This window comes from Lissotriton helveticus, chromosome 3_2 (genome assembly GCF_964261635.1).
Source record: "Lissotriton helveticus chromosome 3_2, aLisHel1.1, whole genome shotgun sequence".
Lineage (NCBI taxonomy): Eukaryota > Metazoa > Chordata > Amphibia > Caudata > Salamandridae > Lissotriton > Lissotriton helveticus.
Window position 1 is genome coordinate 134,355,633 of NC_136062.1, and position 27,135 is coordinate 134,382,767.

General features: G+C 49.2%; 1 protein-coding gene across 5 annotated transcripts in view; it reads right to left on the reverse strand.

Moving 5' to 3' along the window:
- TJP1 (tight junction protein 1) overlaps window positions 1-27,135 on the reverse strand; it is a 736,246-nt gene that overhangs the window by 182,229 nt on the left and 526,882 nt on the right. For all 5 annotated transcript variants that reach the window (XM_078684928.1, XM_078684927.1, XM_078684925.1 and 2 more), the window contains 2 exons: window positions 23,869-24,786; window positions 773-864 (listed from right to left, as the gene is read on the reverse strand). In XM_078684928.1, coding sequence (XP_078541054.1) covers window positions 773-864; window positions 23,869-24,786 — 1,010 coding nt within the window. The remainder of the gene's footprint in view (window positions 1-772; window positions 865-23,868; window positions 24,787-27,135) is intronic.

A 27,135-nucleotide genomic window follows, 5' to 3' on the forward strand; every position in this document is an offset into this window, starting at 1 on the left:
AACAACCCTAAATTTCTGAGTGAGGTAGTCTCTTTTTGGACCTGCATAGCATAGTGTGCAAGTCTCTGCTTGTCTTGGGTCTTCAGCGTCCTCGCCTTTAACTCCGTGCAGGCCTCGCAGGACCTCAAGTCATGGTCAATAGGTAGACAATGATTGCAGACTTGATGGCTGTCTCTCAGCGCAAACTTGTGGTGGCACTGTGGGTAGAAACAGAACGGAGTCTTCTCCATTTAAGTCCAATCAGGGGTCCCCCTGAGCACGCACTCTGTCTCTTGACAACAAAAAGCCACCAAATTCTGTTTTGCTTGTAGTTCGAAGGTATCACCTCCTTTGTAGTTTGGAGATCTTTTCGATGCTTATATACCTAAAAGCGGGAAATCAGAATCAGAAAATGGCGACCAAGAGTGAGGCTTCCGGGGAGGATGTCTGACGTCATAGGAGGATGGAACAAGCACCAAATGGTGGAGGGCAGTGACACTGAAAAACAGTAAAAAAGAAAAAGAAAAAAAAGAATAGAAAGACTACTGTACACAAGAAATTCTGCACCCGACCTCTGTATGGCGTAATAATGCACAACATGTGAATCCGGAAACGATCCATGCTGCAAAACTGTCATTCCTCAAATACTTTTGATTCATAATATAACACTAGAAAGAAGAGAACTTCACAAAACATTTTTCCATGTGTCACAGTGGTATTAATCTATAAATATCCAACTGTGTTTCTATTCACCTAGTAACTGATTACACACTGCATTGAGCAAATGACTTACCGATAATTTTTCTCTTGTTCATAATGCTGTTGGATGACTGGCTTCTGAGCACCTGCTGGAGCAAGTGCAGGCTTGGGTGCTATTTCTGGGAGCTGTTGAAAAATACTTGGATATTAATTTCACATAAAATATTATTTCTGACATCAATTGTTTTTAGTGCTGGGGAGCAGCAAAGTTTTACATCGGTTACCAAAGCTACTGAAGAGAAATCTAATCCAAAAATAATCTACTTTCACCATTTGTAAATCGAACTTGGCCTCAAGCAAGTGTCTACATAAAACACTCCGCTTCAAGTTCTAACAGAAAAATGTCAATGTTGTAAACAATGGAAAATTGACCTACTGATCAGTATTCAAGAATGCTGGCGAGGCAACTATGATGATGATGATGAAAGATTAAAAGACTGTAGTGTTAAAATCAGAGTATCATGTCTTTGCCTTGAACAAACTCTACACAAATTATTACTCTTGAATTAATTTGCTCACGGAACTAGGTAGTAAAACTTAGAGGCAAAAAAAGCAAAGCAAAAATCTTTTTTGTTTCCCAACAAAATTCATTTTACAATTCTCCCTTTACAATTGTTTCTAAAACGTTGAAGTACATCTTTTTTTACAGTTGAGGCCTGTTTATTTTTAATCTTGTGTTTACTCAATTCTATATTACCAGTTTAACTATTAAAGCAAGTCCAGTGTTTGCCATTTCAGCTTTCTCCCATATCAAGTTGTGCACAGGTCTGTGTTGCAAAATAATGTTAATATAAAACACAAATTTAATGCACCCTTTAGGAGTCAATATATTTTTATATTCTAAACACATGACATACTTAACATTCCTGTAGCCCAGCACCCTGTCCCCACCAGTGCAGAATCCTATACAGCTTCTAGCCCTATCAAAAACGACATGTGATAGCAAGTACAAATTTAATCCCGTTGGCCTTGGTGAAGTCATACTGGGAGTATCTGTAAGGCCCTTAATGTTTTGGACAAAAAGTCCATCACAGGCCCCCACATTTTCTCTAAGTGCTTTTCATCTCCAATGGTGCTAGGGGTAATATTTTCCATCTCTAGGATGCACAAAACTCTCCCATACCAATCATGCAAAGTTAGTACCGGTACCAACCCCCATCTTGCCAAGATCATTTGATTGGTAGCCAGTCAAAGCATTCCTCAGTTTTGAACAATTATTCAGCCTACCCAACTTCGTCTCAGGCATCCGTCCCAGTACTAAATTGGCTCTCTCCCTCAGGATCTGTGAAGATATGTTTGTTCTGACAGCCTTAAATACCTGCTACCAATAGGACTTTACTCCTCAACACTCCTAAGTAAGTGTTGAAGCAGCCTCCAATGGGAGCAGACCCTCTGGCAAGGCTCAGATTTTGTCTTGAAAACTGCATGAAGTAGGCTCGCGGTCCAGGGACAATGCACATGACATGCTTTGTTCCCTTATAAGCATTACAAAAGATAAATTCCCATTCTGATATCCAGAGAGAGACCAAATGCACAAGTTACTACTTGTGTAACGATATATCTGTAAGAGACATTAGTTAGTGATAGATTCCTTACCTTAGAATATCCCCAGGCGTTAGACTGGATCCGGAAAATTTTTGCGTAGCAATACCACTGCGCGCCGGCAGGCGTCGTCCGCGGCTCCGCGTCCGTCGTCGGCGTCGTTAGCGCCGGAATGACGTCGTCGGAGTACTTAGACGCCGCCCATGCGCGCTGACGTCAGTTCTGATACACAGCTTTTCCGCGCCAGATACGCAGAGCCATGATAGAACCAACACTGGTGCCATGAAACTAGGGCCCTAATAAGGGGATGGCCTTAACCCTAGATATCGGTTCGAAGAACGGGGAGGATGGGTGGGTCGGAAAGGAATCTATCACTAACTAATGTCTCTTACAGATATATCGTTACACAAGTAGTAACTTGTGCATCTGAAAGAGACACGTTAGTGATAGATTCCTTACCTTAGAATAGATACCCCAGCAATACCAACCCCGATGGTGGGTCTGCGAACCAATAATCACACCAGAAAGTCCTGGAGGACAGAACGGCCAAAGAAGCCATCCCTCCGGACTTGGTTGTCGAGGCAGTAGTGTCTTGCTAACGTGTGCAGCGAGGCCCACGTAGCTGCCTGACAGATGTCTTGTAAGGGCACTCCGCGGCCCAGGGCAGTTGTAGCCGCCGTGGCTCGGGTGGAATGAGCCCGCAATCCAACATGGGGCTCCTTTTTAGCCAAGGAGTAACATGCCTGGATACACAAGATGATCCACCGGGAGATGGTCCTCTTGTGCACCGCTTTCCCCTTCTTAGCGCCCACGTAACCAACAAAGAGTTGGTCATCCACCAGGAACTGGCGTGTGCGATCCAAATAGAATGAGAGCGCACGTTTTGGGTCCAGACGGTGGAGCCGCTCTTCCTCTTTAGAGGGATGCAGGGCGGGAAGAAGGTTGGCAAGGTGATAGACTGCCCGATGTGGAAGGCTGTGACAACCTTGGGCAGGAAAGATGGCTTAGTACGCTACACAACCTTGTCCGGATGGACAGAAAGTAAAGGAGAAGTACAAGAAAGGGCCTGGAGCTCACTCACTCTCCTGGCAGAGTTGATGGCAACCAGGAAAGCAGTCTACAAAGTAAGAAGGCGGAGAGGACAGTTGTGAAGTGGCTCAAAGGGAGCGCACATCAGAAACGTAAGAACAAGGTTCAAGTCCCACTGAGGCATCACAAACGGAACAGGAGGGAACGTGTGTGGGATGCCCTTAAGAAAACGATTTACAATAGGGGACTTGAACAAAGAAGGTTGATCAGGCAGCCTTAGAAAGGCTGAAAGGGCAGAAAGGTAGCCCTTGATAGTGCCCAGAGCAGAGCCCTGCTGGGCAAGAGAAAGAAGGAAGAGGAGAACCTCAGAAAGGGGTGCAGAGAGAGGATCCACAGCCTTTGCTGTGCACCATGCCACAAATCTGTTCCACCTGCAGGCGTATACCGACTTTGTGGAGGGACGCCTGGCTGCCAGAATGACGTTACAGACTTCAGGAGGCAAGTCAAATGGCCTCAACTGTCGCCGCTCAATCTCCAAGCATGGAGGTGGAGACTGGATAGGTTCGGGTGGAGGACCGTCCCCTGCTGCTGCGACAGAAGGTCCTCCTGAAGAGGCAGACGAACCGGGGGATCGACTGACATACTGAGTAGCTCTGGATACCAGTACCTTCGTGCCCAGTCCGGAGCCACAAGGATGACTTGTGCCCGGTCGCGCTTGATCTTCTTCAGCACTCTGGGCAGAAGTGGTACAGGCGGAAAGGCGTACAATAGACCGCAACTCCACTCGCGACGAAAAGCGTCCAACGCGCAGAACTGATGACATTGCGCGTTCTCTTCGGTGGCGAATAGATCTAACCAAGGCTCTCCCCATCACTGAAAGAGGCCTTGCGCCACGTCCGAGTTCAGATGCCATTCGTGATCCATCACGCACTGAAGGCTGAGCTCGTCCGCCCTGGCGTTCAGAGAACCTGCCAGGTGTTGAGCCACCAGGGTCACGCCCTGGCGTTCCAGCCACTGCCAGAGGCGCAGAGCCTCCTGGCAAAGGGTCCACGACCCCACCCCGCCCTGTTTGTTGCAGTACCACATGGCGGTGGTGTTCTCAGTGAACACCTGCACTACACTCTCCCGGACAGAGGGGAGGAATGCTTTCAGTGCTAGACGAATCGCCCGCAACTCTAAAAGGTTGATGTGGAGCCGGGCCTCCGCCAGAGACCAGAGGCCTCTGATCACCGCCTCTCCCATGTGGCCTCCCTAACCCTGGAGGGACGCGTCCGTCACAACTACGTGCTCCGGCTGGGGAAGGGAGAGGGATCTGCCACTGACCCAATCGCGGTCCGTGAGCCACCACTGCAGCTGTCTCGCAGTGCCCTCCGAGATCAGGACATGGTCGGAAAGGTTGCCTTGATGCTGGGCCCACTGAAACTTCAGGCCCCACTACAGAGCCCGCATCCGCCACCGAGCGGGATGCACCAGAAGGATGCAGGAGGCCATCAGCCCCAGAAGCCGCAGCGTCAACCTGACCGATACCCGGGATAAAGGCTGAAAGAGTGGAATGATAGGCTGAATATCCCGGACCCGCTGTTCGGGAGGATAAACCTGAAACTGCGCCGAGTCGAGAACCGCTCCGATGAAGAGGAGCTTCTGAGAGGGGCACAGGTGTGACATTGGCACATTGATGGAAAACCCCAGCTGATGCAGGAGGTCTGCCGTTGTCTGTAGGTGGCTGAGGACTGTCTGGGGCGAGCCCGCCTTCAACAACCAGTCGTCGAGGTAGGGGGAAGACTGAAACCCCTAACCTGCGCAGATGAGCTGCGACCACCGCCATCACCTTTGTGAACACCCGTGGGGCGCTGGTAAGGCCGAAGGGGAGCACGGTAAATTGAAAGTGCTCGTGGCCAACCGTGAACCGCAGGTAGTGCCGGTGGGCCGGCAGGACGGGGATGTGGAAATAAGCGTCCTGCAAGTCCAACGCTACCATCCAGTCTTCTGGGTCCAGGGCAGCTAGGACCTGAGCTAGTGTCAGCATTTTGAACTTCTCCTTCCGGAGGAAGCCGTTGACGTTCCGTAGGTCCAAGATAGGGCGTAGGCCCCCTTTGCCCTTCTTGGGTACCAGAAAGTAGTGGGAGTAGCAACCACACCCTACTTCTGACCCAGGAACGCGCTTGATGGCCCCCTTGGCCAAGAGGGCCGTAATTTCCTCCTGCAGAAGTCGCAGATGATCACCCGATACTCGGTGGCATGGCTGGAGGGGTCGCCTCGAAGGGGAGGGAGTAGCACCCACCCGTCCGACGTGATATCGCGCCAGTGGAAGAGGTGATGGCGAACCCTGCCACCCACTGGCGTCACATGGGCCTGAAAACACGGACTAGGAAGGTTGAGGCAGGTGCTGCGGAGGGAGGTGTGGACTGGGCTCGCCGCTGTCCCCGACCGCCGTTACGGCGGTTTCCACGGCCACCACTGCGCTGTTCAACATTCTGCGGTGCGTGGCTGGCAGCTCGTGTGGGGGCGCCCCTTCCATGGCCACGAAAGGAACAAAAGGCACCCGATTGCTGGCGTGGGACCGAGAGGCCCAAGGACTTGGCCGTAGCTCTGGAGTCCTTAAAACGCTCAAGCGCATGGTCTGCCTTGTCGCCAAAGAGGCGACGGCCATCGAACGGCATGTCCAGAAGAGTGGTCTGGACATCGGCCGAAAAGTTGGCGGTCCTCAACCAGGCATGGCGTCGAATCGCCACCGTCGTTGCCATCGCCCTGCCCAGTGAGTCCATGGTATCCAGCCCACACCGGATGGAATATCGCGCTGCATCTCGACCCTCCGCAAGGGCTTGGGTAAATTTAGCCCGGACCACCTCCGGGCATTGTGGCAGCACGTCCGCGACCGTATCCCACAGAGTGTGGGTGTAGCGGCCCAAGAGGCATGCGGTATTGACAGACCGCAGTCCCAAACTGAGGGACAAGAACACCTTCTTCCCGAACTGCTCGTACCTCTTGGATTCCCGATCGGGCGGGGCCGTCGGGAATGCGGTCTGGTCAGTAGAGGCCTGGATGACCAAGCTCTCGGGGGTGGGATGGGTGGACAAAAAGCAAGGGTCGCCCGGGGCCGGGCGGTAGCGTCTGGCCACGTTCCTATCCACAGGCGGACCTGAAGCGGGCTTGGACCAAGTGCCCACAAGAACGTCACACAAGGCCTCATTAAACGGCAGCAGTGGCTCACTGGAGCTTGCCTGCGGTTTAAGGACCTCAGTGAGGAGGTTAGTCCTCATGGCCGCGACGGGGAGCTCAAGGTTTAAGGCCTCGTCAACACTACACTGTAAGCAGCCCCCTACTCCGTAGCCACGGTGGGAGGGGAGACAAAACCAGTGTCTGGCGAAGTGTCAATACCACTGGCCTCCCCAAGCTCATATGTCCAGTCCTCTTGAGACTGGCATTCCTCTGCCAGAGGGTCAGCCGACCCCTCCCCATCACCTTCGTCACCCATCTCCTGTAGAACAGGTTCAACAGACGGTGCCTCCTCATGGAAATAAAAATCTCCAAAGGCCGTCGGAAGCGGCGCCCAGCGGCGCCGTTCCGGTGTCAGAGTCGGACCGAAGGGAACATTGGGGACGGCGTCCACAGGGGGCGCCGGGGGTGACACCCGCGGGTCCAGCGCCGGTGAGGTCGTGAGGTCGACCGGCGACGACCCGGAGCCGAAGCGGATCCGGTGAGGTCCTGCGGTGCCGGGACCGAAGTCGCCGGCGGCGCCGGGGCCGAAGCACCCGACGGCGTCGAGGCCGAAGCACCCGACCCGCAAGGGCCTCCAGCCGGGGCCGCTGGGCCCGGAGGCGCCACGGGACCAGGCTGAGGAGGGAGGGACCTCATGGCCATGAGGTACCGCTCGATCTCCTCCGGCGTCGCGCCATGCCCAGGGACCCGAAGGTGTGGGGCAGGTGGCGACGCCTGAGACTCAGTCGGAGCCGCGTGGTTGGTGTCACCCGAACCCCCGGCCGCATCGTGCGAGCGTCGGGGTGGGTCGGAGGAACGATGACGCCTCTCAGACCTCTCATGCCTATTACCTGAGGACTTGGATCCCGACGACGGATGTCCACTCCCGGAGCTGCGAGGGCTCCGACCCTGCGACCGGTCGCTCGACCTCCCGTGGGACCGGGACCTGGAGCGGCGCGGGGCCGACTGCCGGAGCTCGAGCCGCTTGCGGGACCGCTCCCACCTAGCTGTCGACGTCAGGGCCCGGCAGTCAGAGCAGGTACGATCGTCGTGGTCGAGGCCTAAACACTTCAGGCACCGGCGATGGGGGTCGGTAACCGACATCAGTCGGTCGCACTTGGAACAGGGTTTGAACCCGGGCATCCCTACCGGCACCGTCGGAGTCGAAGACTCGAGTAGAAAAATGATCGAAAAGATCAAAAAGTTTAGTAAAAAAAGACTAAGGGGTAGAGCTTCTCCGGATCTGCGCTAGCTGGCGCGGAAAAAAGAAGAACTGACGTCAACGCGCATGGGCGGCGTCTAAGTACTCCGACGACGTCATTCCGGCACTAACGACGCCGACGACGAACGCGGAGCCGCGGACGACGCCTGCCGGCGAGCAGGGGTATTGCTAAGCAAAATATTTTCCGGATCCAGTCTGAAGCCTGGGGATATTCTAAGGTAAGGAATCTATCACTAACGTGTCTCTTTCAGATCTGCTAACCAACCGCCGAAGCTGTGAAGTACATTTAATGGCCATATTTCCTCTGAGAATATTCGCAGATTTCAAATATTAAGTGTGTGCCCACCTCTACTCTTTGTAATATCTTTTCAAATGCTGTGGAGAGGTTGTGCTGCTGCAGACTTTTATCTCATTTTGCACAACTCAGTACTTGAATATTGGTATCTATTAAGATTCAACAGGTCCATAGTCCAATTTAATTTGTTCAAAAATCCTAAAGTTCACAATTTTAAACCTGTCACCTATATAAAAATATCTGTCAGTCTACCTCCACTGTATGAAGGCTTCTCTATTGAAGCATCAAATTCTAGTTTTTTACAAAACTGGGGTAAATGGTGACCTTTTTTTTGCAAGACCTAATGGTTGGAAAGTAACTGTTATTGTAATGGTTGACTCTGAAAGGTAGCAATATCTGTTTCTGGGCTTCGTCCATGGGACTTCCTATTAATAACCCCCCACAATAAAGTGGTTGATAAAGTGGTTGATAAAGCATTATTGGTTTTCTGTCTCTGCCTTTGACCATTCTAAAAGACAGCTAAGATGAGCAGCTTGGTAGCAGACTAAAAAGCTTGGAAACCCCAAACTGAGTAGTGGTTTTGAATGATAATCTTCTCTTCTTCTCGCCCCTTTTATAATTGCAGTACATTCTTAGACGATATCATCTGAATGGGTCCCTGGGAAGCGTCAACACTTTTATTGAGGCAATATGTCCGCACTATGAGAGAGAATGGTTATGCCAGCTCTGAAGCTCTTTCTGGAGTCTAATCAGCAATGGGAGGAAATCAGCATTGCGTTTTGATGAAGAATATTTTCCTTATTTTTATCCCCAGCTATTTAATTGTGGGCACAATTCAAGAGAATGGAGAATGAGCTTTAAGCTATTGTTCCTCATCTCAAGAGTTGTTTAAACTTAAGATATTAAATTTGGCCTGCGAAACCTCTCATGTTCTTGTATAGGTGGTCATAGGTTGGTCAGGGTAGCTAGAATATAGTAGGCAAAAAGAGACAATGTACATTTTTTACATGTCTTATAGAGACCATCTCCCAGTAACCACCTTTCGTATTTGCGGAGATAAAGACTCCTAGTATGGTGTGGAACAGGGGGCATCCCTGTTGTGCCCCTCAGTCTGTCTCCTCCTAAAATCTTGAGATTGGTCATAGTTAAATACATGAGACACTGCACCATCTAATGTGAAGGCCATTATCTTGGTGGATTTATTCTTTGCATAAATATTAAAAAGCGCTACTGCTTTGTACAATCATTATTAGCTCCAACAAGGACTGGGTGATGGATTTCAAAGTTTTAAATTCAGTGAAGAGGCACCTCCATAGAAAAAGGCTGCAATATGGTTTGTTCAAATTTCCATAATACTAATGAGATCCTATCCTAAGCTATGGAGGACGTGGGGTCCTCCAACTCTTTCTTGCTCAACCATCTCATATAGTCATCCTTTTGGGGTGACGTTACGAATTCTTTATCAAAAAAGAGTTTGAAATATTGGTGGAAAAAAAAACATAATTTATCAGAGACTTTAACTGGTGTCTCTCTTCTTAATTCAGTAGCATACATTCAAGCTTTTTCGTTACACGTGCATTCAACTGACTCCACAGCATCAAAAGTTTCCTCCCCACATTTTAAGAGTTAGTTGTCCAGTTTCATAATTCCTGTGTTACAGAGCTGCTAACAGACTACCTCATTTTCTGAAGCCTTGCTGCGATCATTATCAGAAATGCCTTAGCCATAGCTTTACATGCATCCCAGACACCTCTCAAGCCATCCTCTTCTTTGTGGGAATTGATCAATCACATGTGAGAAATTTTGTGCACACTTATTTGATCGATGTTTGAATAAAAAAACAGATAAAGTTCAGTATATTGTGGATATGATGCTGGATAGGGGTGATAGGCTAAAGTAAATGTAGTACATTCGGGTATATGTTATATGCATGTGAAAGCTGAAAATCCAGACGAGTTGTTCGGTTTCTCTCTCCACAAATCCACATAGCTCAGTTCCTCAATCTTCCCTCTCAGCCTTTTGGGCATAACTCCTGGTCATGTTCAAGGACCTTATCTATTCTCTGACTTCTTTCTCCAGGACGCTTCACTATTATTGCTGCCAAAGGCCTCATTTAGGTGGTTCCAGTAGATCATCCTACTACTCAGAATTGAGATTAGCTATGTGCTCAATGAAATCTGTTTGCTTGGAGATCGGGTTAAACAGCAGCTCACTGCTATACCACGGGGAATGGGGGTCATCCTTGCTCTCTAGTGCTTCTGTCCAATCTCTCATTCACTGATGCTCTTTATCAGGGGCACTAGAACTAGGACCACGCTGCAATCTCCTCGGGGTTGCCATCTTGGGAAGTGTAATAGTGAAGGAGAGTAACGCTTCTTCTTCAGCTTTACTTTCAGACCTGGTCTCAAGCTTTTGCCACTTGGCTAAGTGAGTCTCTGGCATCCAGAGTGCTGCAGGGAAGTGTGTGCAAGGGGTCAGAAAAGCTGGCCAGATTGAGGGCCTTTACTGATGTCTTTCAGTCTTCTGAGTAAAGAGAGATTATTGCACTGCACAGGAGTAACACAAGAGAGTTACGGTTTTAAAGTACAGTATGTGATAGAAATGAGATTTCTGGTTGGCTAGGGCATGCGCCGAAGCCAGGCAGAAACCACCTCTCTAGTCAGGGCAACGGAGTTACACACTGAAGATAACCCCTGCTCACCCCCTTGGTAGCTTGGCAGAGCAGCCAGGGTTATCCCAGAGGCAATGTGTAAAGCGTTTGTGCAACACACTCAAACGGCAGCGACATACTAGGCACACCACAAAAGAAACTCCACACAAGGTTTTATAAAAAATAGCCTTTGTATTTACCATAAAAACACATTACAACACAATCACATATTTTACACTGTGCCACTGGCACTCGTCATGACTTCACAGGGTTTACATACATCACTAGGCCAAAGGGGCCACTGTCCTATCATCAGGGTGACCAGTAACTACTGGTAGGATCACACTTAGCATAAAATCTTATGTATAAACATCATCAGCAGTGCACTATAGTAAATACCTGTAGAGTACACACATTCAAAATCCACCAACATGTGATGAGGACATCACCTTGTAATATGCGAACACATTAGGCCAACATCACATAAGGGAATCATATCCTCCCAATATCATCATGACCACCACGGTAAAGTATCCCTGCACTCCTATTATACTTATAGTATAACCCTTATCTACAGTGTGTAACACAGAAACGTCTGTGCCCTTATTATAGAGAATGCTTTAACAACTTTTCCCCTCATAGGCTCCTGGGCTACCTGCCTGCCTACCACAAAGAATGCAGTACTGTTGAGGAGCTTCCTACCTAAACACCTCATTATGAAACTACAGGCATACACATTACTTTGCAGCGAAATTATGCAATCCGGCACTGGTTATGCACGTAATTACCTTTCCTAGAAAAATGAGCAATGTTCTGGGTGAGCACAGATACCTGGTTGTGCCCTTGTTTACCCACCGCTAGCGGGGCCTGTCACTTAACTTGTGCCGGAAGGGGAACTATCAGCTAAAGGCGACTGGCCTGTCTCTCTAGATGGGGTGCTAGAGAGTAGGCAAGGGAGGGGTCCATTCCTCTGGGACCGGTACCTCGGGGTTTGGCCGTTGGTGAGCACACCCTCCTGGTGAGCTCACGCTGCTCAGTGTGGGGGCTTCCGCGTGTATCAGCCAGCCGGCTGGCTGCGGCGGAGAGGCTCCAGCGGCCACTGGCAGTGCCCGCACCCCAGCACTGTGAATCGCGGTCCTCTGGACTCTGCCTTTTTCTGGGCTGCTGTCACTGGTGGCAACGACGGGATGGCTCTGGCTGAAAACTTCTTTGCTCCTCATCAGGCAAGTCCGGGGCCGCTTCTTGGTCTGCACAGAGCCAGCCTACTGTACGGTTCTTGCTGCCCCATGAGGCGGTTCAGAAGTGTTCACAGGAGGCGTAGAGGAGCTACCTAACCCGTCAAGCCCGGGGCAGCTTCGGTGTCGGCACAAAAATCAGAGTGCTGGCTGTTAATTGCACAAACTCTTCTTCGTTTCAGCAGCAATACAGCACCGGCCACTTCAGCAGAGCCCCCTGCCGAACTCTGATTGTTGCACACTACACGGTGCTGGACAGGCAACGAGAACCGCAACTTACTCGAGCTCCCACAACGGCGCTCTTCCAGGCCCTGACCAGCAATCCATATGCACTATTCCAAATCATAGGGTGAAGAGCAAGGTGCTCACCACGCACCGCTCCAACTCACCCGGGGCAAGCCACTCAGACCTGGGAGATTCCCTGATGCTACCAGCAACCAGGCACAGGCAGGCCAGCATAAAAGGGTCTAAAACACAGTGGCAGTCCTTTTTTATACCTAGCAGGTCAGCTCTCTGGTTCAGCAAGTCCCATGGTGGTTCCTCCTGGAAGTCTGTAGCCAGCAGCGTCTGTGGCAGCTTCACACAGCATTTTTCACCACTATCCCAAACATACCAAACTTGATCACGCTACGCCTCTCATGACAGGGCAGTTTCACAGCAGTGAGAAACCAAATAGGCTGTTTGTCACTACTAGAACATGCCACACAGTTAAGGTAAATGTCCTACATTTTACCTACACCGTACCCTGCCAATAGGCTAGCTAGGGCCTACCTTAGGGGTGACTGATATGTAGTAAAAGTGGAGTCAAGGACGTGGCAACCACTATGTGCCACGTCACAGCAGCAGTAAACTGCGCGTGCAGGCCCTGCAGTGGCAGAGGCCTGAGACAGATTTGAAAGGCTACTTTAGTTGGTGGCGCAAGCAGCACTGCAAGCCCACCAGTAGCATTTACTGGCCCAGGGTATATGAGATACCACTGTACAGGGGACTGATAAATATGTCAAACAGGTGTAGACCAATCTTACCAAGTTTGCAATAGAGAGCACATGCACTTTAGCACTAATCAGCAGTGATAAAGTGCCCAGAGTCATAGAACCACCAATGAAGGCAAACGTTTCTGGGATGACCCTGCAAAAAGGGCCAACTCCAACAGTATGGATCGCAAAATTCCAAATGGCTAGAGCGAGTGTTGACAGTTGGAGAGAGTGTGTCCACCCATGCCTTCTGCATATAATACATTGCGGTCATGTTATCCGCCCGGACTAAGACAGTTTTGGCTATGAGTTTGAAAAGCTTTTAGTGCTAGGAAGACATGTAAGAGCTCTAGGGTTTTAAGCTTGTTGCTCCACATGCCTTGTATTGTGTAATCTTTGAGAAAGGCCCCCAACCTGTTATAGATGTGTCTGCTGTGAGCACGATCTGTGGAACAGGGTCAATGAAAGTTCTGGGCTGCTGTAAAGTTTTGTGGGTTCCACCACTGCAGAGAGCTATGTGTACGGCGGTCTACCAACACTAGATTGAGGACTAGACCCTGTGATTGATTTCAATGACGTGCTAAGCACTCTTGAAATGGGGTGCATGTGAAGCCTTGCATGGGGTTCAATTGCTATGCAAGACACCATTATTCCTAGTAGTTGCACGTACACTCTGGCTGGTAACGCTTGATTGGGATCAACTTTCGAATGGTAGTCTGAATACTGTATATTCTGGCTACATTGGGAGAGGCTAGAGCCATGACTGTGTCTAGAGGGGCTCCTAAATGAGACTGCATCTGTGAGGGATGCAGGTGAGACTTTTGTGCATTGATCGTGAATCCCAGTTGATGAAGTAGATCTATTATTTCTGTGTGTGCTGCAGACAGTTTTGGTGAGTGCTGGTCAGTCGTCTAGGTAGGGGAAAACGTGAATTTGTTGTCTTCTGAGATGAGCAGCGACTAATGCCAGGCACTTGGCAACAACTCTGGGCGCTGTAGTCACTCTGAAGAAAGCACCTTGAACTGGTAGTGCTTGCCTTCTATCACAAACCTCAGGTTTCTGCAATGAGCTGGATGAATTGGAACATGAAAATACGCGTCTTTTAAATCTAGAGTAGACAAAGTCTGCTGTTTGTTAAAAGTGTGAGTACCTGTTGGAAGTGTCACCATGTGAAAATGCTCTGACAGTATGTAATGGTTTAGCTCTCTCTGATCTAGAATAGGTCTTAGGGAACTGTCTTTTTTGGGGAAAAGAAAGTACAGAGAGTAAATCCCTGAGCCCTGACACTGAATTGGAACTGACCCTATTGCTCCTTTTTATAAAAGGGACTGGACCTCTTGTTCTAGCAAGTGTATGTGTTCTGGAGATAACTTGTAAGAGCGAGGTGGATTGTTAGGGGGATTGCTTGTAAGTTCCAGGCAATAACCATGTTGGATAATTCCAAACACCCATTTGTCTGGTGTTATAGACTGCCAAATGCGGAAGAATTGCTGAAGTCTGCCCCCGACAGGTGTGGTATAATTGGGGGGAAGTGTGGGCAAGTCACTGCTTGTTGGGGGAAGGAGAGTTACGGGATGTGTTACCCTTACCCCTACCCTTGAAGTTGTTGCCTTTATAACCTCCTCAGAAAAAACCTCTGGAGGGAGAGGACTGGTGGTTACCCTTGTAATCCAAGGTATTTTGATCTGGGGATGCGTTTTTTTGACCCTCCTCTGTATGAGCAGCAATAAAAGGAACCTCTGTTGGAAGCAGTCTGAAGTGCTTCCATAGATTTAGCGACTACAGTGTCCTTTTTCATCTTCTCTAACGCCTGGTCAACGTTGGGGCCAAATAGGTGTTCCTTATCAAATGGTGTGTTAAAGATAGATTGTTGGACCTCAGGTTTTAAACCTGAAATCCTTAACCAAGCCTGTCTCCTGAGCAGGAAGGAGTAGTTTCTTACCTGTAACTCCAGTTCTGTAGTAGGGGTATCTATGTTATAGTCATAATCTAGTGAATAGTCCCGCCCATGTGCGTGGATCCCCAGAGCAATCAAAAATAATCTCTTAAGTCATCTTCTTTGCAGTCCTGCATAGACACTTAAGAGAAAATTAAGACAATAATGCAGCCTGTGCCTACAAGGCTACACTGTCCAGTACTTAAACTAGAAATGCCAAGGATATTTTACCAACATCACATTTACCATAATGTGTAAAGTTCCATCCATAGAGAAACTTCCCCTTCACAAAAACCTTGGAATGATAGAGAGGAAGGGATGGACAGACAAGCCTCCATAGGCTGCCATTATGTGTCTGAAAAAGGGATACCGTGCCTTTAAGGAACTCTCCAGAGACCCTCGGTATCCCAGAATGCACAGCCAAGTCCTTTTACTTTCAGTTCTTTTTGAAGGTGCATAAAGCAAGGCCTGTAGCATACATTACAGTACCATTTTCTCCACCGGGGAGGAGGGTGGGCGCTTATGACTATAACAGTTACCCCTACTACAGAACTGGAGTTACAGGTAAGAAACTACTCCTTCTGTAGTAGGGGATCTCTGTGTATAGTCATAATCTAGTGAATAGAATGGCAAGCCCATCCCAAAAACCAACCCTGCAGTGGAGAAAAGACCGACAACACCACTACTGTGCGAACAGATTTCGCAACTAAGCCTGTCCAACCTGAGCATCTGCCCTGGCATCAGAGTCCAGATAGTAATCCTTAGCAAAGGTGTGGACCGACTTCCAAGTGGCCGCCCTGCTGATCTCTGCAATGGGAACATTGCGGAGCAAAGCTGTTGTAGCTGCTTTGCCCCTGGTAGAATGAGCCTTAGGCTTACCCCCTAAGGTCTTGTTCGCTTTCTGATAACATAGCTGGATACATGACACAATCCACCTGGAGATGGACTGTTTAGAGGTAGCCAGACCAGTCCTGACCGACCCATAGTTGATAAACAATTGGTCGGACCTACGAATATCCTTGGTCTTATCCAGATAGAATTTCAACACCCTCCTGACATCCAGGGAATGGAGAGAACGCTCCGCTGGAGTGGACGGGTTCTGAAAAAACGTTGGTAAAGTTATAGTCTGATTAACATGAAAATCAGAGATCACTTTAGGAAGGAACTTAGGGCGAGTACGCAAAACAACCTTAGCAGCATGAAACACAGTATAAGATTCCTGGCAACACAATGCCTGAATTTCACTCACCCTGCGGGCCGATGTAATGGCCACGAGGAACGCCACCTTCCACGACAGGGGCTGCAGTGAAGCCTTGTGAATAGGCTCGAAAGGTTCCTTCATCAACCTGGACAGCACCACGTTCAGCTCCCACGAAGGAGAAGGAAGCCGAACAGGAGGGAACACCTTCTTCAATCCTTCCAAAAAATCCTTAATCACAGGAATCTGGAAGAAGGACGTCTGCGAAGGACATTTCCTGTATGCAGTCAATGCTGCAAGGTGAACCTTAATGGAAGAGAAATTAAGTCCACACTGAGCTAAATGCAGAAGGTATGGAAGGATGACATCTTCCTTGCAGGTCGTCGGATTATAGTTCTTAGACATGCACCAGATGCAGAATCTCTTCCACTTGTAAGCGTAAGACGTCCTAGTGGAAGGCCTCACCGCCTCCTTCAATATGTCCATGCAATCCTCAGGAAGATTCAAGTGGCCATATTGCACTATCTCAGGAGCCATGCCGCCAAACTCAACGATGAGAGGTTGGGGTGCACCATCTGCCCCCCGAACTTCGTGAGAAGGTCCGGCCGACACCGCAGCCGCCGGTGAGGTAGGAGCGACCGGTGAAGCCAGGTCCGTGAACCACCACTGTCTGGGCCATTCCTGAGTGATGAGGATCATCCGCGCCCTGGACTGGGACAACTTGATAAGCACCGTCGGCGGAATCAGGGGAATTTGTGGAAAAGTGTACAGAAAGCTGTTCGACCAGCTGATCCATAACGCGTTCCCCAGAGTCCCCAGCTGGTAATACCTCGAGGCGAAGTCGCAGCATTTTCTGTATTCGGCGGTGGCGAACAGATCTACATCTGAAGTGCCCCACATGGTGAAGATGTCGTCGAGCACCTCGTCGTTTATGACCCACTCGTGGTTTTCTTGGATGAACCTGCTGAGGGCGTCCGGTTGAACATTCTGCACACCTGGCAGATGAGTCGCCGTTATCGTCAGTCCTCTGGCTAGCAGCCAGTGCCAGATCGCCTGCGCTTCCTGTGACAGTGTGCGCGATCTTGAGCCCCCCTGCTTGTTGAGATAATACATTGTGGTCGTATTGTCCGTCTGCACAAGCAAGGATTTGGTCTGGAAGGACGGATGAAAGGTCTTCAGTGCCAAGTGAATAGCTCAGAGTTCCAGGAAATTTATGTGATACGTAGACTCTGCCGGAGAACAACTTCCCTGGATCTGGAGATGGTCTGAATGAGCTCCCCAGCCCTGGAGAGACGCATCCGTCACGATAGAGTGAGTGGGGATGTCCTTGTGGAAAGGAACCCCTCTGAGGAGATTCTCTGCTGAGCACCACCATCGCAGGGACTGTTGGGCGTGACGAGACAACTGGATCCTGTCGTCCCAGCACCCTTTCCTCTGGTCCCACTGATCCTCCAAGCATTCCTGCAGTGGTCTCATGTGGAGGCGCACATGTGGAGTGAGGAAGATGCAAGAGGCCATCGACCCCAGTAGAGAAGACACCGTCCTCACTGTTGTAGATGGAGCAGCTATGAGAGCCTGAGCCTTCCGAAGGATCGATAAGCGTCTCTCCTCCGAAGGAGACACGCTTGCTGACAGCGTATTGATGGAGGCTCCCAAGTACTGCAGGCACTGGACAGGAATCGGGACAGACTTGGACAGGTTTATGTGCAACCCCAGCTGGCTCAACAGAACAGCCGTCTTGTTGAAGTGCAGTTGCGCCTCCTGGAAGGTGGAGGCTTTGATCAACCAGTCGTCCAGGTACGGGTAGACAAACACCTTGTTCTTTCTCATGTGCGCTGCCACCACAGCCATGCATTTGGAAAACGTCCTGGGTGCAGACTTCAGTCCAAATGGTAGTACGGTGTACTGATAGTGACTGGTGCCGACTAGAAATCGCAGGAACTTCTGGTGTTTCCGTGCATTGGGCACATGGAAGTACGCATCTTGCAGATCTATTGCGCAAAGCCAGTCTCCCCTTTGCAGCTGAGGATAGATCTGGTGCAAAGACAGCATGCAAAACTTTTCCCTGCGAATCCATTTGTTTGATTGTCGCAAATGCAGAATGGGCCTGAACTCGTTCTTGTCCTTCTTCTGTACCAGGAAGAACCGTAAGTACAGGCCCTTTCCCCTTTGAGACAGAGGGACAACTTCTATTGCCCTTTTTCTTAACAGGGTATCGGCCTCGGCCTGGAGCTCGCGCAGTCGGAACTGCGAGCAAACTGGTAGAATTGCTAGAGGCGGGCTGGTGAAACGAAGACTGCATCGATTGCAAACAATATTCAGCACCCACTTGTCCTGAGTAATTTTTCTCCATTCTGCCAAGTAATGTTGGATGCTTTCCCCCACCGGAGCGGGTAACTGACGAGGGGGAAGTAGCACCTCAGGGCCTAGACCCAGCCGGGCTTTTGGGCGTCGAGGAGGACTGCTGGCCGCCTCTGCCCCTCTGTCGCTTCTGGAAAGGTCGCCTCTGGTACTGCTGCTACTGACGTTGCTGCTGGCCAGTTTGACAACCTTGCCCTCTGCCCTGGGCACCAAAACGCCTCTGGAAGGGGCGGAAAGACTTCTTCTGCTCCTTCGACTTCCCTAACCCGACGGCGGTCAGGGTTTCAGCCTCCACCTTCATGCGGGCCATCTCCTCATCAGCGTGTTTTCCAAACAATGTTGCTCCAGAGAACGGCAGGTTAGCGACCCTCTGCTGGGCCTCTGGTTTCAGCGACGTCAGGCGCAACCAGGCATGACGTCTCAAATTTATCCCGTGGCAGTAGCCATGGGCAGCCAAGAGCGATGAATCCGCTGCCGCACTGATCACTTGATTGGACACCATCGTTGATGATCTCTTGAAAATCCTCCCTCTTGTCCCTAGGGAGATGTTCCAGAAACTGCTGTAGGGAATCCCACAACGATCAGTCGTATCGCCCCAGGAGAGCCTTGGCACTAGCGGCTTTCATAGACGTAGCAGCCGTACCGCAGACCTTACGACCCGCATAATCCATCTGCTTACTCTCTTTATCAGGGGGTACCATGGATGATGGAGCAGTAGCGTGTTGTTTCCTGGCGGCCGTAACGATCACCGAATCTGGGACCGGGTCCGATCTGAGAAACGCCAGATCGGAGTCTGGAGGCCTGTATTTCTTCTGCAGCCTGGAGGGGGATCACTGACGAAGAAGGCGAGGGCACCGTCAGGGTAATACCCAGCTTCGCCGCCCCTCGCAATAACACCTCCTGAAACGACACAATGTCGTCCACTGGCGACACTCTTGTGTGGGGTGAATCTGACAGAGTGGGCGAATACCCCCGAACACTGGACGAACCCGTATGACGGGATCTCCACCGATCTCGTCTGTGACGCTTACGGGACCTTGTAGATGAACAACGGTCACTGCTAGAACAGCATCTTCGCCTGGATCGTGATCTGGACCTCCGAGGTCGAGGACGATCGACCGGCCTGGTCGGGGGTGGACGCTGCGGAGGTAGAGCCGGAGTCTTCGGCTCTGGCGTCCCCGTAGGTGGTGACGAGAAATGCAGCAGCAAGACGGACCTTGGAGGAGGCCGTGGTGGAGGAGGCAGAGGAGTCTTCGGAGAAAGTGGAGGTGGAGGAGGAGTCTTCGGAAGAGGAGGAGGAGTCCTCGGAAGTGGTGGAAGCGGTGGAGGAGTGGAACTCTTCTGCGGCGACGTAGGAGGCGTAGGCGACCTTGGCCGAGAAGGGGAGAAGAGAGTCGGAAGATCTAACCACTCTCTTCTTCTTTGCCTGCCTTCGCGACTAAGTCCTAGAAGCAGATCTTCTACTAGACGAACGCTGGCGCCGCCGCGACTGGGGGCTCGTGGAAGCAGAGGACAGGCTGACCACCGACCCCGGGGACGCCGTTCTTGCCCTGGATCGCCTCCTGGAGGTTGACTTCTCCTTTCTAGACGTCGACATCTTCCTCGACGTCGAATGCCTCAACGTCGACACATCCCTCGATGGCTATCTCCTTTTCCTCGACGTCGAGTGCCTGCTCTTCGACTTCGAACGCCGAGTAGACCTCGACAGTGAGCGGCGTTGTCGCCTCGACGGCGAGCACCGGTGCCTGGAACCATCACGACGTCGATGACTCCTCGACGTTGATGTAGTTCTCGACGTCGACCTCGTCCGAGGTCTCGACGTCAGCCTCCTCGACGTCAAACGACAATGCCGCTTCGACCCAGAGCCCTGGGTCGACGGGAAGCACACGGTGGTCAACCCTCTCGACGCCGACGAGGCCATCAACTTGGACGGAGAAATGTGCCGTTTCCTGGCCTTCTCTTGACTGGGGAGCCCCCCAGAGGCCTCAGCACGGGCAGAGGCCACAGATCCAGCGCTCCCATGCCCAGACCCACCTTGATCCTGAAGTTTCCTCAGCTCCAGGCCTTGGAGCCGGATCTTCTCCCTCTCTCTCCTGGTCCTCCTGGAAAAGGACTGACAGATTTCACAATCTTCAGGGACATGGAATAAAGGGAGACAGAGGATACACACTCTGTGGCCGTCCGATTTGGCCTTCTTCCTGGCACACTCAGGGCATCTGTCGAACAATGCAGGCATTTTCGACAGAAAAGGTGGCAAAAACTGGCACAAAACACCAGCAAATGGAAGAAGGAGTAGGTAGAAGTAGAGTGAAACACTCTAAACACTTGAAAAGTGTCAAAAAATTAGAATTAAACCCAAAAAGGGGGAGCTCAATGCTCCAGGGTCCTGCTAGCAGGAGACGGAAAAAAAGAACTGAAAGTACAAGGACTTGGCTGTGCATTCTGGGATACCGAGGGTCTCTGGAGAGTTCCTTAAAGGCACGGTATCCCTTTTTCAGACACATAATGGCAGCCTATGGAGGCTTGTCTGTCCATCCCTTCCTCTCTATCATTCCAAGGTTTTTGTGAAGGGGAAGTTTCTCTATGGATGGAACTTTACACATTATGGTAAATGTGATGTTGGTAAAATATCCTTGGCATTTCTAGTTGAAGTACTGGACAGTGTACCCTTGTAGCTACAGGCTGCATTATTGTCTTTAATTTTCTCTTAAGTGTCTATGCAGGACTGCAAAGAAGACGACTTAAGAGATTATTTTTGATTGCTCCGGGGTCAACACATATGGGCGGGACTATTCACTAGATTATGACTATACACAGAGATCCCCTACTACAGAAGCTGGTGTTAATCTCTCTAGCTGCGATGTCTACGGCATCTAGAGCACAACGAAGAGAGGAATGAGAAATTAGTTTACCCTCACTCACTAAGTCCTGTGCTTTAGCCTTACGCTCGTCGGGGAGATATTGGAGCAATTGCTCCATTACGTCCGAGTATGCCCTGTCATTTCTGGCTAAAAGGCCTTTCGCATTTGCAATGCGCTAGTGATGTGCTGCCTGAGCAGCTATGCGCTTACCAGAAGCGCCAATTAGTTTGGACTCTTTATTTGGCCGAGGAGCGTCCACTTACATTTGAGAATTTGCTCTCTTACTAGCATTCGATATGACTATGTACATCAGCACCCCCTTTTGTACGGAATTTAATGGCACTTGCCCCTTGATAAAAATGGAGTCTGTAGGAGAGGCCTTATATTTTTTGTCTACTCTTGGCGTTAAGATGCAGGCTCTGACTGGATCTTTACAAATCTCATCAGCATGTTGCATCATGTCTTTAAGCATTGGAAGTGATTGTAATGACCTGTGTGTGGATGTTTTGGTCTCAAACAAAAAATCTTCTAGCGATTCTTTGTGGAGCTGTACCCCATAGTAATAGGCAGCTCTGGCAATGAGTTCTTGGTGTGATGCATTGTCGTCTGGAGGAGATAGTTTGGCTGGGTAAAGGTCTGGTCCTGTATCACCTGGGGGATCCAATGTGTAATCTGTCCATGGATCTGTTGGAATATTCATCCCCCCATCATCTGCATCATCATCATCGTCATGATGAGATTGAGGAGTAATTTGCAAAGGATTCTCAGGAGGTGACAGAGATGCTGGAGGTGATGGTATATGAAAGAGACTTGTAGCCATGGACTTTCTCTTCATGGAGATTTTGTAAGTGTCCTCCTCTTGAATCTTGCGTTTCTGAGGTGGCTTTAGGTGAATATGGCCAGTGTCAGTGCTAATATGGAGCCTCTTTTGCTTTGGATCGGGTGGTAATGCAAAAGTGTCCAAATTTGGATCCGATAGGGTCTCTTTGTGTTTCAGCGCCAACGTTTTCAGTGTCGACAGAGACGGACCTTTCGGCGCGGAAGGTTTCAGCTCCGGAAGGCTGCTTGGCTTTCGGCGTGGGGGAATTCGACTCCGAGCAGGACTTGTGCTTGGAACCAGAGGCCTTCGGCTCTGAGGAGGACTTTTGTCGACTTGGTACAGAGCTGGAAGGCTTGACTGGTTGTTTCGGTGCCGGACCCAAAGGCGGGGCGTCAGAAACTTAATTTCGGTGCCGACCTTGTCCAGGAAGTAGAGGTGGTGTCGAAGCCTCGTGTTTTCGGAGTTTGCGAGGACAAGCAAGGGATCTTCGGTACTCATGTCACCTTGTACCTGCGGCAGTTCTTCGGAGTCAATGTTTTTCTCGAGCTCCGAATCGGAGTCTTGTTCGGAGAAGGCTTCCTCCTCCTCTACCACTGATGACTCGATGTCTTCTTGGCTGGAGTCTTCTCCGAAGATGTCCGGCATGTCTTTGATGCTGCATCTCACTGCGTCGAGACCGACGATTGCGAAAAGCCTTTTTCAATCGGAACAATCTGCAAGCGTCGCAGTCTTCTTCCTTGTGCTCCGGGGACCAGCACTATTTGCACACCTTGTGTGAGTCAGTGCACGGATAATTCGTGTGGCACTGAGGACAGAATTTAAACGGAGTCCGATCCATTGACGGAGAGCTGACCGGGCGTGGTTAGGCCTCGAAGGCCATCCACAAAGCTTTCCAATCAAAAGACGATTCCTATGTCTAAACGATACGCGGAGAAGTGAGAAACACGTACGGAAACAATACCGTGGAGGGTAGAGTGAATTGCGCATCGAAGGGAACCCAAAGAACGGTTTCGAACCGCAGCACAGCAATACACGTCCGAACAGGATGGCGGAAAAAAACAATCTAACAATGGAGTCAATGACCATGTGCACTATCACCGAAAGGAGGAGTCACCTTACCTTGTGACTAGGAAAGACGTCTTTGAAGAAAAAACACCTTGCAAACATCTTGACCCAACACTAGATCGCAGGAGTATGCAAAGCATGAGTATCTACAGCAGACATGCCTTGAACATATAATATTTTCATGTATTTCTTTCTTTTCAAAGGTTTCATAGATATGTTCTCTATCCCTAACCTGACAGAGCTATTCTTAAATGCATCAGTCCTTTAATCATCTATATTCAGATCACTGTTCTTGGAGGAAAGGGGGGTCACACACATGGCCCCACTTCATACTGGAACACCATGAATCTGTGCTTAAACAAATATCCAGTCTGCCTTCATTCAACAGAGCACCGAGGATGAATGAATGAATGTTGGATTTGTAAATCGCGTGGTTACCCTGGAGCGTCCCAGCGCTGTACCACTGGGGAACCCGTTAGTCAAGTAGGTCTGCACCACCCACCTATCAGGAGCATGCTTCATAATGGGGTCATTCACCTACAAAATCCAAATGAAACTCAGTAGAATCCCAGCAAGACTAGGCCAGACATAAAATACCTTGTAGACAATCATTTGTATTATTCCCATTGCAAGCAGTGAGTAACAACCTAATTTGCATGAATCAATTCTTGAGTTCTGGCTTCAATGTAGGCTGGAGGGAGACATAACAGCATTTGTAAAACACAGAAGTATGTATACACTTACTTTTAAAGTGGGCGCATCATTAAGGTCCTTGATTTTTTCCATCTTTGTAGATCTTTTATTTTCAAACATCTTGACTCTAGTAAGTACTGACTGAGGCTTCATTGCTGGATCATCATCTTCCCCTGCAATAATTGCATTCATATGAAGTGGCTTTGTGCTAGGAGGCAAAGGTTCCAAATTCATCTGAGATGGGGGCGGAGGAGGTAAACTCTCTGCTGCTTGAGAGGGTTGATAATGCAATGATTTTGTATTAGGTCCCTGTGCTGGACCTTTCTCATAATCCTGTGGCTGTGATTCAAAGTACTGCTTATGTTCTGGAGAACTTGATGCATTTGTGGAAAAGGCAAGTGCTTCGGTTTTATATCGAAGATGAACATCGTAATCAGCAGTGGGCTGTTCTTCATACCGCTGCTGAGATGAATTAAAGTTTTTAGATGGATTTTCAAAGCGGGGCCTGTTGTCATATGACAAAGGGGGTGGCTTTTCATAACGATTTTGGGATGGAAGGTAATGCTCAGGGCTTTCATCAATATGTTGTCTGTGATCAAAGTCCCTGGAATGTTTATTGTCATAAGACATGGAAGGCGGATAAGGCTGTTTGTCATTATAATATTCCCACTGATCTTCATGAGATGTTATATGCTCATCGTAGTGTACTTGAGGATCAAAATTGTGGGGCAAATGGCCTGCATAGTTTGTTGAAGAGTCATATCTATACACTGACTGCTCATAGTCTCGGCTTGGCTGCTTCTCTGCATAAGGAGAAGACTGTGCTTCATACCTTAAATTCGGCTCAGTGTAGATAATATTGGGTTCTTTATCTTGCTGCCGCTGGACTGGATGAGCAACAGGCGGTTGTTTCATGATATAATTATGCCTAGGAGGCTCCTCAACAGTATATTCCTCTTTTCTGTAGACCTGGATAAATGATACACAACCTTATACAATTGCAAAAACAAACGACTAATTTATTCTACAAAGCAGTTATACAACTGAATGACAGGAATCATGTTCAATAATAATTCTACTGAACTGTATTAGTTTCCTTTAAATGTCACTGTTCTATGACGGGTCCCAACATTCCCGTCTAACAAGAAACTCCGGAGCAGGTGTTTACCATTAGATCATCAAAGCTTAGACTCCCTGCCCCATGCCATTTTTAATCCATAAGGCTCCCACATTTTGTTAATGTAACATTCTCTCTTGAAGTAATTTTCCATTTAAGAAAAGGGTTCATATATATTGTGTAACTGTTGAATAGCAGCATTAGAAACAACAACCATTTGTATTTGACCAACAATAATTTTTTTGTTGCAACCAAAAATGTGTTTGCTTAATGTAAAAATCAACAATGTACCACTGTATGTTTTTCTCTAAATGTATCACTGCTACTAATAATGCTAAGGATCCAATCAACCTAAAACAAACAAATGTAATTTTACTCTATTTCACAAATACTTAATATGGATTTTAGTGTGTCACCTTCGATTCACATAGCCTGCTGAACAAGTTACTTACTTTCGGTAACAATAAGAAACGTATATTAGTTATGGATTCCTCACCTTAGAAATACCCCCAGTCGTCAGTCTGGATCCGGAAAATGTTTCTTCTGCTAAACCCCTGCGCGTTGGTAAGTGGTGTCGGTCGACTCCGCATTCGTCGCTGGCGTCGTGATCGCCGGAATGACGTTGCGGTATCTACTAAGATGCCACCCCTGTGCGCTGACATCAGTTCTTTACACGACATTCCACGCCTGAAGCGCAGAGCCATGCACAACACTGACCACAAAACTAGGGCCCTGAAAGGAAGTCCCTCACCCTAGAAATCAGATCGAAGAACGGGGAGGATGGGCGGGCGATGAGGAATCCATAACTAATATACGTCTCTTACAGATATATCGTTACCGAAGGTAAGTAACTTGTTCATCTGAAGGAGACTATTAGATATGGATTCCTCACCCTAGAATAGACCCCCCAGCAACACCAACCGCAGAGGTGGGTTTGCGAACTAAGTTCACAACAGGAAGTCCTGGGGAACTGAACGGCCAAAGAAGCTGTCTCTATGGACTTGGCTGTCCAGACAGTAATGTTTATTGAAAGTGTGCAATGAATTCCACGTGGCTGAGTGGCATATGTGATTAAGAGGGACTCCACGTCCCAAAGCAGTAGTGCTTGCCATCGCCCTGGTGGAATGGGGGCTCAGCCCAACTAGAGGTTTCTTCTTCACCAAGGAATAACAGATTTTGAGGCAAAGAAAGACCCATCAAGAGATGGTTCGCTTTTGTACGGCCTGACCTTTCTTGGCACCCACATAACCAACAAAGAGCTGGTCATCCACCCGGAATTGCATTGTGCAATCCAGATAGAATGAAAGTGCCCGTTTTGGATAAAGACGGTGGAGCCTCTCCTCTTTAGAAGGATGCAGTGGCAAAGTGATGGTCTGTCCTATGTGGAAAGAGGTAACCACTCCGGAACGGAAAGAAGGCCTAGTGCAAAGGACAATTTGCCCGAATGAACAGCCAGGAAAGGAGGTTTAGAAGAAAGAGCCTGAAGCTCACTCACCCTGCGAGCAGAGGTGATGGCAACCAAAAAGGCAGTTTTGAGTGTCAAAAGTCTGGGGGGAGAGTTATGTAGCAGCTCGAAAGGAGCGCACAAAAGGTAGGTCAGAACCAGGTTCAAGTCAAACTGGGGCATTACGAAAGGAGTGGAATGAAACAAGTGAGGGATGCCATTAAGAAAATGATTTACAATAGGGGACTAGAAAAAAGAAGGCTGATCAGGAAGTCGAAGAAAGGCAGAGATGGCCGAAAGATAGCCTTTGAGAGAACCTCTGAAAGGGGGGCAGAAAGGGGATCCACAACCTTTGCTGCGCACCATGCCACAAATTTGTTCCATCTACAGGCGTATACCATTTTGGTGAAGGGACGCCTGGCTGCCAAAGGAAAATGCTACTTACCAGTATGCATCTGTTCTTGGCATATAGAGCTGCAGAGTCGTACACTTTTGCAATAGATTGCCACCTTGTGTTGGGCTCGGATGATTGCAGGTTGTTGTCTTCTTGGAAGAAGTCTTTGTAGTCACGAGATAGGTGACTCCTCCCTTGGACAATACTGCGCATGGTCATCGACTCCATCCTCAGATTGTTTTTCGCCATGATGGGAAAGGATGGAGTTAGTAGAAGTAAAGAGAAAGGAGTCCATGCGTGTGCATCTAAGTAAGATGAGTACTGGAACGGATACAAGTCCCGGGGAGGCGGGAGGGCGTGTAC